The sequence below is a fragment of the Ipomoea triloba genome, chromosome 12 (assembly GCF_003576645.1).
Source record: "Ipomoea triloba cultivar NCNSP0323 chromosome 12, ASM357664v1".
Classification (NCBI taxonomy): domain Eukaryota; kingdom Viridiplantae; phylum Streptophyta; class Magnoliopsida; order Solanales; family Convolvulaceae; genus Ipomoea; species Ipomoea triloba.
Window position 1 is genome coordinate 12,464,839 of NC_044927.1, and position 12,112 is coordinate 12,476,950.

The 12,112-nt window shown below is 35.0% G+C and overlaps 1 protein-coding gene across 2 annotated transcripts in view; it reads right to left on the reverse strand.

Moving 5' to 3' along the window:
- Window positions 1–219: 219 nt before the first annotated feature.
- LOC116000055 (ubiquitin carboxyl-terminal hydrolase 12-like) overlaps window positions 220–12,112 on the reverse strand; it is a 15,672-nt gene continuing 3,779 nt past the window's right edge. Inside the window, exons 5-32 of one of the 2 annotated variants that reach the window (XM_031240060.1) lie at window positions 11,099–11,364; window positions 10,783–11,001; window positions 10,587–10,695; window positions 10,391–10,506; window positions 8,267–8,365; window positions 7,168–7,277; window positions 6,957–7,031; window positions 6,568–6,646; window positions 6,306–6,452; window positions 6,142–6,222; window positions 5,941–6,060; window positions 5,201–5,323; window positions 4,508–4,585; window positions 4,307–4,395; window positions 4,093–4,201; window positions 3,854–3,922; window positions 3,659–3,769; window positions 3,286–3,341; window positions 3,017–3,194; window positions 2,744–2,845; window positions 2,594–2,665; window positions 2,094–2,159; window positions 1,883–1,948; window positions 1,604–1,690; window positions 1,378–1,494; window positions 1,145–1,219; window positions 891–977; window positions 220–760 (exon numbers count right to left, since the gene is read on the reverse strand). In XM_031240060.1, coding sequence (XP_031095920.1) covers window positions 719–760; window positions 891–977; window positions 1,145–1,219; window positions 1,378–1,494; window positions 1,604–1,690; window positions 1,883–1,948; window positions 2,094–2,159; window positions 2,594–2,665; window positions 2,744–2,845; window positions 3,017–3,194; window positions 3,286–3,341; window positions 3,659–3,769; window positions 3,854–3,922; window positions 4,093–4,201; window positions 4,307–4,395; window positions 4,508–4,585; window positions 5,201–5,323; window positions 5,941–6,060; window positions 6,142–6,222; window positions 6,306–6,452; window positions 6,568–6,646; window positions 6,957–7,031; window positions 7,168–7,277; window positions 8,267–8,365; window positions 10,391–10,506; window positions 10,587–10,695; window positions 10,783–11,001; window positions 11,099–11,364 — 2,948 coding nt within the window. In that variant the 3' untranslated portion in view covers window positions 220–718. Of the gene's footprint in view, window positions 761–890; window positions 978–1,144; window positions 1,220–1,377; window positions 1,495–1,603; window positions 1,691–1,882; window positions 1,949–2,093; window positions 2,160–2,593; window positions 2,666–2,743; window positions 2,846–3,016; window positions 3,195–3,285; window positions 3,342–3,658; window positions 3,770–3,853; window positions 3,923–4,092; window positions 4,202–4,306; window positions 4,396–4,507; window positions 4,586–5,200; window positions 5,324–5,940; window positions 6,061–6,141; window positions 6,223–6,305; window positions 6,453–6,567; window positions 6,647–6,956; window positions 7,032–7,167; window positions 7,278–8,266; window positions 8,366–8,655; window positions 8,772–8,851; window positions 8,961–9,047; window positions 9,267–9,363; window positions 9,748–10,390; window positions 10,507–10,586; window positions 10,696–10,782; window positions 11,002–11,098; window positions 11,365–12,112 lie in introns of those variants that run through there. The other variant, XM_031240061.1, reaches the window with a different exon arrangement.

Below are 12,112 nucleotides of genomic sequence, written 5' to 3' on the forward strand. Positions count from 1 at the left end.
CTGAATGAATTGAATTAGTTTAGACTTCAATATAAGTGACTACTAAATATCACGTGTAAAAACCAAAATGCAATAGCTTTAAGACAACATTGGACTTTGGTAAAATGTAAACTAAAATAAAAGATTAGAGAAATAATCTCTTATAATTTAGTCTTTACAAGCCCATTCATTCCTTGTGTAAAGTAACACTAGAAAACTTGGGAATATAAGAAGAAGAAATTTAGGAGAAAACAAAAAACAATGAGTATAAGAATCCAGACTATACATTCATTACCTTGAAACAAAATCTTTCTATGCAGCAATATAACTACACAAACTAATTTTAAAAGACAGACATCTACAATCTATGCATGGCAGACAGACCCACATGGGCATGGGGAAAGGAAACATCATCCCTTCCCCAATCAAATCATAGCAGCCTACGATCCGTTGATACTTGAATATGAATATGCTAAGTCAGGCAGGACATGAATAATAATAAAATCAAACAACCAGAAATTAAAAAGCATGTTCCGAAAAAAATAATAATAGACAAAAGAGAAGGGGAAACTTGTACAAGAGTACTCCCTCTGCCTTGTTCCCAAGCTCACAACATTTTACATTTTCCTTTCAGCTGAACAGCTTTCTGCACAAAGCTTTAAAGCCCCCATTGGCATGGCATGGCATGCCATGTCATGTCTTAGATAGCTGCTGCTTGTACAAGATTGTAAGCTCCAGCTTAATTATATATTTTAACAGGCTTTTCAAATGTGTGACGGTTCTGCAATCACCCAAACATCAAACCAAATCAGACAGCTGTCCAAAGGCCACAAACTAATCCCTCCCTCAGACATCTTCGCAAATGACTGTAAACTGTACTAACACACACATACGTATCGGGAAAGCATTACCTGACTAGCTGCATAAGCTCTCTTTGGTGTATTATCAGAGTGCTCCAAACCAAGGTACTGCTCCCATGCACCATATACATCTCGTCTCTGGATAAAAATAAATAATGTGCTATCAGATGTAGTCAACCGTGGTCATAAAAATGAATCATGTAGATAGTAACTAAACATGATGACAAGTCATTTTAAACAAATCTATCAAAGAGGAAACTTTTATGAAGAAAGAGAGTACAAACAAAAGAAACTGTAAATATCACCTGAAAACGGCTGGATACAATGTCCGCGTCCTGAAGATATTCTGGACGCCCCAGTGATAAAAATGCAAACTTCCACTGTTCATAACACAGTAGAGAAGCTAGGTCAATGATTGGGATTTGAAATATCAAACCAAAAAGAGACGCAGTATACAGGATGAATATGTCCAACAATTATTGAAGTGTATCAGTATAAACTTATGCTGTGGAGAGCAAGTATACAGAAGAGATTGTACCTTGGAGAATTCCTCTTCAGGAACCTGCAATTTTTTTTGAATGCGGACCTTAATTTCGGCTAATGTCTCACCTTCATGGATAACCAAAAAGAAAGGCTCCCCAAAATTTTGAACTTGCTGTTGGAAAGCAATGCAATTTTTTACACAACACAATTTTGAAATGAGAATGATAATAGTCATCTAAGAGAATAAAAATAAATAAATAAATAGTAATAATGTTTCCTACCAGTTGGTTCTGAGATGTCTCTTTTGTGAAGTGGTAAACATGAACTAAGCGGTCATGAGGACCAATGTTTTTCTCCTCTTCTGGTATCTGATGGAAATAACAACAATAATGCACCATACAAAACAAGCAGATAAAGATGCATTACATGAACGATAGAATATATGGCATGCACTAAAATTCCTAAAGCACATAAGAAACCATTGTGCATCAGCAATAACCAGTAATGCTATATAGTAATGAATGGAGAGAAAGCAAAGTGAACAACCATAGATATCTCACCTCCTCAGCACGCAGCGTCCAGTACTGATCATTTATGTTCTCAATTTTTTCATTGGGAGGGAAGATCTGCAGATGAGAAAAATCTGATTTCAAACATGAATGGAGAAACATAACGAGATCCAAGATAACTAACTTTATGAGCAAGACAATAGAAAGCCCATTTCTCATAAAGATTTTGACAAAATTTGTATTTACACAGTGAACTCCTCACCTTATAGATTTTGTGATAGAAAACTTCAAGCAATCTAAGTTCGGCATTAGGATGAGACAGCTCTACCTGTTTCACCATACACATTAGAAAATACATAGTCAACCATTATTAAAGGAGCCACCATAGTTGATAAAATGTATATGTGCAGGTACAGGAGTATAACAGAAGTACAATCCTTGTGCTTCTTTTTCTTTCATTTATAATAGAAAAAGGAGAAGGGAGGGCAAGACAAAGTACAGAGGTGATACTGCAGAATACTTTCTTCAGTTTTACACAACAAACCAACTCTAAATTAGGGTGGAAGGTCAAACTGCATGCATCTACAATGCTTTAGTAATGAGAACAATTGGGATGGCAGCAATACAAAACAATATTATCCCACTGAAGAAAACAGAATTTCTCTCATCAACAGGAATGACAAGAAGAAAATTGCAAAGATACTGCCTTCCCTTTACATTTAAAACTTCTCTTTTGAAAATTGATATAATACTGCTCCATACCTTTCCCTTGATTTCATTAAGCACATCTCCTACAGTACTCTGTTTTGGCAATCTAACATTGGTAATTACAACCTGCAAACAACAAAACTTTACGATGCTATAGAATGTTTTCTGAGTGAGAAATTAGCTGTTGGACATTTAAAGACACACCTCATCCTTTGTGGCATGGTGAAACGCAACTTTGAGTGTCTTGAGACACTGCAACTCTGGTAGAGGAATGTCCAGAACTTCATAATACAAAATATCAGAAATCTACCACAAGAAAGAAAAAAATGTTAACTCACTGTGATCAGGTGTCATGCTAGCTAATAAGATTGCTACTGAATCATGGGTAAATATAACCTTGCAAACCCCAAACCCAGCAAGATTAGTGCCCTAATTATTATTCCTCTATTGGAAAAGATCATTTCAAGTCATACTCACCTGATTGTAGTGGACAAGCATGTCAACCAAATGATCAACAGATCGGTATTTGATGGGATTAGGCTTGGGTTGCTGAGAATAGCAGTTGTGTGGGGTAAGTCTAATTTTGGAGGGATCATTTAAACCAAGGCGTTGAGCTACTCTATCCACAACATCATCATATGTATGATTTTTTGCTCTGAAAATTAATGATTAAAAATTGGTTAAAACTCTTATAAGCAAATAAATACCTCACTGTCAATCTAGAAGAATGATAGAAATGTACTCACAACTCCAGACAAAAATCATCCTCCTTGGGTCTCTCCAAAGATCGAAAATGGACAAGCTGTAAACATGAAATTTTAGAGAATGGCATTGTAAGTTCTGTTTTGCCTATTTTAACTTTCGAAAGCTACCAAAACTTCAAAAAGGGAGGGACTCCAATCACATTTTCAGCTGTAAGGCTCACGAATTATGTAGGCTATGGAGAATAAAGACCACATAGATGAAATATTTCTAGAGGTTAACTTATGACCAAATAGTTAACAGCTGAGCACTTGGTTACTACAAGAAAGCCCAACCATCTACTAAATTATTAAGCAAATCACATTTATGCATGGCAATAACTAGATCTAAATAATACAAAAGACGAGATATCAATACCTGGCGATTTTTCACATATTCCAAAAATGAAGGAACATCTGGATATCTGAGTTGCTCCTCAATTTCAGGGGAAGGTCTCTTTTGAAAGCAAATAATATCACCATCTTCAATCTGTCATAAGATCAAAGAATCTAAAGATCAAAATGTGGAGTTAACCCAATGTTAAAAAGGACCCAAGTTAACCCAAATGCAGACCTGGCTGATCCGAAATGAAACCGTTTTGTCAAGACGTTCACACATGACAGAAGGCTCGAATTTGATTTCCTAACAGAAGATCAGAAACAAATAAAATAAAGAATAAAGGTATAAATGAGTATTTCAGATGCCAAATGTATACAGTATACTATGCATCAAGTACCTTATTTTAACCCTTATTTTAACAAGTAAATGATCACAATACAAGAAAAGGTACTGAATCTACTGATAGCACAAACCTCAAATAGTTCAATTTCCTGATCAGGAGCAAACCCAGCCAGTTCATTCAGCTTTGTTAATATTTCAATTGGTTTACCAGTACTCTTCACAAAAAGCCGACCAACATAACTAAAAAAAACAAAATAAATCAAAACTTTAAAGAAAAATAAAAAGAACAAAATCCTCCTGCTAAAAATAATTGAGAAGCTTTTTATTTTAAAGGGAGCAGCTTACCGAAGTTGTTCTTTTTCAGGATCATAAAGCTTAAAGAAAAGAAGTATCTCTTCTTTACTTTTGTCAGGTGGAGGAATGGGATGCAGATCCTTTTTTTTGGGTAACAAATAACAGAAACAAAAGCAGCAACAGTCAACATTAATACCATTGCCCAGTGAAAAGAAAATGATAAATTGTCTTCAAGATGACCTAGAAATTTACCAGCCCAAATTCTACTTCCAAGAATAATTTAAGCTCTGCATTATTGGTCTTGTTGGAAACTTCTCTCAGCTGCCCAACCTGCACTTGCAAAATACATACGATGAAATATTACAAAGCTTACCATTTAGTTGCAAGAGACATACTATATTATAGCTTGCCACTGTCTATTTAACACTGAATACTTTGTTTGACTTCGGATATGACAATTATGGTAAAATATTGGCTTGGTACTAATGTGTTTCATAAAAAATATGTTTTCGCACAAGTAGGCACAAAAAATAATAGGATATCGTATTTTTATGTTGTTTAGATGTTGAACTATTGAGAAGTGTGATAATGAGCCCAATCCTTTCGCTACCTGTCAATGTAAACCAAGTGGTTGACAGCTGTCAGCTTAGAACAAAAGCTTGCCCAGCTTAGAAAATAAAGCTATAAAATAATACACAAAATAGCTAGATAAACCTTTGATTCCAAACATGAAACATCAAGAAAGTATCTTCTCTTTTGGCCAGTGTAAACTATTTTTACAATAGCCACAAAGTAGCTAGTATTGTATTCACAAAAGACAATTACCTTACATACATTGCACAGATGTCATCCAAACAACAAAAGTTAACAGTGAAGGATTATGTAGAACAAATAGGATCAATTCAAATAAATTTATTTATAAAAAAAAAAAACAGGGAAACTCACTGATTGTAACTCCTCTTGGGGAGTCAAAGGGCGATTTGGGCGATATGTGTGGTTTTGTCGCTTTGCCCATATCCAAAACCGCTGAAACTGTACAGGTATACCAAGCTCTTTGGCAACCTCTTCCTGCATTTTTCATGGATAAGTTAGCCAAGTTCCAAAAGCTATTCAAGTTCAAGCCTCTCCAAAAATAAATTAAAGATGGAGACATGTTAGGCATTTCCCGATGTAACCAAGAAAAGGGTACACACAAAAAGGACTTTGAATTTATTCAAAGGAATTTGATGCCCAAAAAATTTTGTTCTAAACAAGCCAAAGCAAACAGAGAGGAGAAAGAAATCATGCTTTGTTTCCCTCTCTCTGCTTCAGATTCCAAACTTAGCCAAGTTAGCTAGACCATTGACTACACATACACACAAAGAAAGCTCATACTTGCCAAAATCTATATAACGTCGCCAACAAAAAAAATGGAATTCATAATATATTTATTTAACTTTGTTCATTTTATCATTTAACAACCAACTGGTATTACTATGAAAGATTAAGATATGCATCTATCTTGGATTTTGTACGCATATGCCACAATATCACATTATACAGTTCTTGAGTGGGCCATCACATCTAGCTACTCAATTCACATTTTGCATGTGTTTGGTTGCTTTAATTTAATGGAGGAAATATTGGAATTAGGGGCATCTGTTTTTTAAATATATGAATTTAGGAAAACAAAGATGAAACAGTACCTTGAAAAGGTTAAAAGGCATCTGTTTCTGAATCCGGAAGCTATGAACTTTGTCATGATCAACGAGATCAAAATATATCTCCTTACCAATCTGTTCTCTTAGATCCTCATCACGGGCAACCTACATGTATTAGTGGCTTTTATGAACATTTGTGGGGAACAAATATCAATGTCATTTAAACTATATCAATTTTAAGAAAACCTTGATAATAGTATAAAGGTGGGCCTGTGCTTTATATCGCCTCTTATCCTCCTTCTCTTCTTGCTCTTTCTTCAACCTTATCTGGAACAAGAACAACCATTCTTAACCCGAAGTTCATACAAAAATAATTAATATACTTCCAAGTATGAAATAACAGAACCTACCCTAAGGTGTTCTGCTATATCATTCTCATCCACATCACAAATTATCTTATCCTTGTCACTCTCACGTATATAAACAAGCATGTAAGCATTTGAGTATTTTGTAAATTTGAATGGAGTGTTGTTGAAGCCTGGATTCGTCTGTGGCAACTATTTCACATAGCAAAGAACAAGTCAGAAATCAGAATGGAAAATAAGCAGGATAAATTTCTTTTTTGACCAAGTAATAAAAAAGCAGGATAACTGCTTTTATTAATAATATTACCTCCTCCTCACCACCATACTGCTCCTCTAATGCCCTCTTAATGTCTTCTTTGGTGACCCGTTCATCATCAAATTTATACCTATAAGATAATCAAATGGTCAGATTTGAATATTTGATGATTAGAAAACTTGCTTCAGATTTTAATAGCTAAGATTATTCACATACATCAAATAGATAAGGATTGTCATAGAGAAGAGGTACACATATATATGAGGCGTTATAGAAGGAATAGTACAAAAGCAAGCATTATTAAAATCATTAAAACATGTGCATTACTAAAATCAGACAAATTTGAGGCATAATTACAGTCTTCATTACATACATAGACAAACCAATACTTGAGTGGCAGAGCGGAAAAGTAAAGGAAATTTCAGGAATATGATGCGCACCATTGATCAGAGAGTGTAGGCCTGATGAAAGCATAATAGTGTCCACCATGCACGCCACCACTATGAACTAAGACACTGTCAAATGAAAAAAGATTGATGGGCTGTGCATCTCAAGGAAAAATATTAACAGCTCAAGAAAAAAAAAGTTTGATGAGCTTGTGTGAGCAGATAGAGAAAGAGAGAAGGGATGAAGCCAGGGAGGCAAACAAACCTGTGAAGCGTATAGAGGTTGCGAACACTCCTATCTGCTTCTGGAGACAAATATTTGCCATTTTCTCTATCAAGATCAAGCTCTAGAGGGAATTCATAGCGGTCATTTATCTGCAAATATTAGCATCACTATAACTCAGTAACACATTTGAATGAAACCATTCGGAGGTTGCAGGACAATAAGCTTAGATTATATGAAAAATCTAAGTGAATCATTCAAGCAAGCATAACAAGTTCGAATTACTTTTCATAGCAGTTTCCTATTTAAGTAAGAGGTTGATTGGTTCCAAAATTTGTTAATGCATTCACTAATTCAATCCCAAAAACTGGGAATGTTCAAACATAATCCAGATTTGTTACCCGCCCCCACCCCCCTTTTTTCTGGTTGTTTGGGGGAAAGGGCTGAAGGGAGAGCTGGGGGAGAGATTGTAAACTTCCTGAATCCCAAGAACCAAGTCACCCCTAGGATTCCCACTACTCTAACAGGTTAAGTTGTCAGCAGTTTCTTAAGTTGGACCCCTGTACTTTATTCCTAGAATTTTCCTCCTCACTCTGTTCAAAACTTACAAATGACCATAAATCATAGTCTATATCCCACCCAATTCCCCATTGTTTCAGCCAGAAAACAAGTCCCGATCAGTAATAAACAACCCCAAATCATCTCATTTTTCAGCTGCAAAACTGCAAGCCAAGTTGACCCCAAATTGGTACTGCATCACTGTCCAGCTTCCTACTGCAGAACAGAGTGCACAAGGCATAAATTATGATCCATCTCATCTCTTATGCATATGCATGATGCAGTAAGCATCAACTATACTTCAATAGATTGCATATACTCTTGGTGATTATTAAAAATTAAAAAAAAAAAAAAAAAAGTAAATACTACACGAGAAATAGAAGATTTAAGCACTACTATTTGATGTTATTGCAAGTAACCTAACCAATTTAACTACAAAGGTAAATTACAAATAATTTCTTGTCATAGCAATAATAAGTTACCATAGGTTTCCTTGAACAAATTGAAATGATGGGCTACACCAAATAACATTACAGAATATGTATTGGAAAATGAAGCAATAACAAAATGTCCTAATATCAACCTTAACCATTGTATCTCGCATGAAATCATATTCAAAACGCTTCAGCTGAAGCTGCAGAACTGGAGGGAAATCAATAAATAGTACACCCTTTTTAGCATCCTGAAAACAGAGTGGCAATAATCAAAATTTCTGTGAACATGGAAGAAATTAATCAGTGAATACAAGTTGGAAAAGATGTGGAAATATAAATAGAAGAGAAAATAATTTGATTTCTGCATGGAAAATGGCAATACCATTCTTTCAATTCAAGACATCCAACACACCCATAAGAATAATTCAATTTCTGATATTGTTACCTCTCAAGAACTATTGAAAAAATTAAATTAAATGTTTCTAAAAGATTCTAGGCAATAACAAACTCATAATTATATTTTATAGCTATTACTGACCTGTAAACCATGTTCTTCAGCATGGTACTTGTTATCACCTTCAAGACGTTCAACTTCAACATATTTGTCAAAAGAAGCATAGACATCCCGACAGCCTTTAACATCAAGCTGAAGATCTACAAGAATGGACAACAAAGTTCAGTACATCGCAAGTATCAAAGATTTCATGATCAACTTGAGAAACAAAACACAATACCATAAAATGATTCTTTTCTTGTTGATTTGAAGTCCACATTTATGCATTCAATGTAATTCATATGGTGCCCTTCAAATAACTTCTGTATCGTCCCTTCTACAACAGTACCCTGGACCACCAAATCCATTGGTAAAATGTTTGACCAGATGTATGTCGATTATGATCTTATTTTTATTTAATAAAATAAAGGTCATGCCTTCATCTTGTCTTCAAGCTTTTCACACAACACCCTGTTAAGTTCTTGCACATCATGCTGCATGAATGAATCATACGTGTCCCATCCAAATGACTTTGTCAATTCTTTTGTAGCCACACTAGTATCACTATACTGGAGCTTGTAAAACAACCTCTGCAGAGCCAAAGGAATGCTCCCAGATGGCATATCATTCTCTGTAGTTGGCATGTGATACACAGCCTGATAGAACACGATCACAAATGAGAAGCATTCTACTCCAGAATATCAATAGGAAAATGAAATTTAAACTGATTAATAATTAAGATCACATTCTGACCTTCCTAAAGTAGGGAATATGGTAAAGAGTTTGCAGGAGAGAATTCATGTAACAAGTTGCTCCCTGGTTCTTAAGCCCAACGTAACCTGTCTCCTTCTTTGAGTCATATGACCAATAATCAATGACCTTCCTAACAGCAACATCAGCTTCAATAACAACAGTATCGCTCACAAGGTATCCCTTGCCAGGGTCATAAAGCTCACTAAGAAGCATGAACGATGTAAAACCCCAATCACTCTCCCTTTGGTTGAATTGGTGTTGCGTCTCTGCAAAGTCATAATAACACCATCCTAAATAAAGTATGACGGAAAAATCCAAGTGGCCATTTAAATATCTATACAAGATGGTGACTCGAGGAGACCTATTCATTTTCCTAGCACGCTTATTAACTTATTATCCTAATCAAGCTTCTAAGATCAAATAACAGTACAAATATGGTCTCTTGAAATTCAGTGGTAAAGCTTCCTTCAGAGCTGCAAAAACTAGTAATTCTCTGTCAATGAGCAGCTACCATAACATTTGTACCCCACTATTGGATTGATTCCAATTAACCTTGTTTGTTTGCCTACTTTTGCATTCAAATATTTTAGTAATGACAAAAGTCATCATCTTGCCCCCTCTCCTACTTTTGGACTTCTGAATCAAAAATAGAGATACGAAAGGAAAAAAAATAAATAAATAAAATGCTATCTTCCATGTTCAATGTGTTGGCTGTGGAATTTGAATATGTTTGTGTGTGAGAGTATTATTTTCATTTCTTTACTTATTTTTACTCCAACTCTCATTTTACCAAACAAAGAGACTATTTTACACAGTCATTCCAATTACTCAGTACTTGATTCTAACCATAGGGATAGCAATTTCAATCTGATCTGCCAGTATTCACACAAACAAACCCAAGCATATATCCGGTACAGGTTTCATATTAAAAAACCAGCATAGAACCCCACCAAACTCACCATGTTATATATATATATATATATATATATATATATATATATATATATATATATATATATANACTGACCTGTAAACCATGTTCTTCAGCATGGTACTTGTTATCACCTTCAAGACGTTCAACTTCAACATATTTGTCAAAAGAAGCATAGACATCCCGACAGCCTTTAACATCAAGCTGAAGATCTACAAGAATGGACAACAAAGTTCAGTACATCGCAAGTATCAAAGATTTCATGATCAACTTGAGAAACAAAACACAATACCATAAAATGATTCTTTTCTTGTTGATTTGAAGTCCACATTTATGCATTCAATGTAATTCATATGGTGCCCTTCAAATAACTTCTGTATCGTCCCTTCTACAACAGTACCCTGGACCACCAAATCCATTGGTAAAATGTTTGACCAGATGTATGTCGATTATGATCTTATTTTTATTTAATAAAATAAAGGTCATGCCTTCATCTTGTCTTCAAGCTTTTCACACAACACCCTGTTAAGTTCTTGCACATCATGCTGCATGAATGAATCATACGTGTCCCATCCAAATGACTTTGTCAATTCTTTTGTAGCCACACTAGTATCACTATACTGGAGCTTGTAAAACAACCTCTGCAGAGCCAAAGGAATGCTCCCAGATGGCATATCATTCTCTGTAGTTGGCATGTGATACACAGCCTGATAGAACACGATCACAAATGAGAAGCATTCTACTCCAGAATATCAATAGGAAAATGAAATTTAAACTGATTAATAATTAAGATCACATTCTGACCTTCCTAAAGTAGGGAATATGGTAAAGAGTTTGCAGGAGAGAATTCATGTAACAAGTTGCTCCCTGGTTCTTAAGCCCAACGTAACCTGTCTCCTTCTTTGAGTCATATGACCAATAATCAATGACCTTCCTAACAGCAACATCAGCTTCAATAACAACAGTATCGCTCACAAGGTATCCCTTGCCAGGGTCATAAAGCTCACTAAGAAGCATGAACGATGTAAAACCCCAATCACTCTCCCTTTGGTTGAATTGGTGTTGCGTCTCTGCAAAGTCATAATAACACCATCCTAAATAAAGTATGACGGAAAAATCCAAGTGGCCATTTAAATATCTATACAAGATGGTGACTCGAGGAGACCTATTCATTTTCCTAGCACGCTTATTAACTTATTATCCTAATCAAGCTTCTAAGATCAAATAACAGTACAAATATGGTCTCTTGAAATTCAGTGGTAAAGCTTCCTTCAGAGCTGCAAAAACTAGTAATTCTCTGTCAATGAGCAGCTACCATAACATTTGTACCCCACTATTGGATTGATTCCAATTAACCTTGTTTGTTTGCCTACTTTTGCATTCAAATATTTTAGTAATGACAAAAGTCATCATCTTGCCCCCTCTCCTACTTTTGGACTTCTGAATCAAAAATAGAGATACGAAAGGAAAAAAAATAAATAAATAAAATGCTATCTTCCATGTTCAATGTGTTGGCTGTGGAATTTGAATATGTTTGTGTGTGAGAGTATTATTTTCATTTCTTTACTTATTTTTACTCCAACTCTCATTTTACCAAACAAAGAGACTATTTTACACAGTCATTCCAATTACTCAGTACTTGATTCTAACCATAGGGATAGCAATTTCAATCTGATCTGCCAGTATTCACACAAACAAACCCAAGCATATATCCGGTACAGGTTTCATATTAAAAAACCAGCATAGAACCCCACCAAACTCACCATGTTATATATATATATATATATATATATATATATATATATATATATATATATA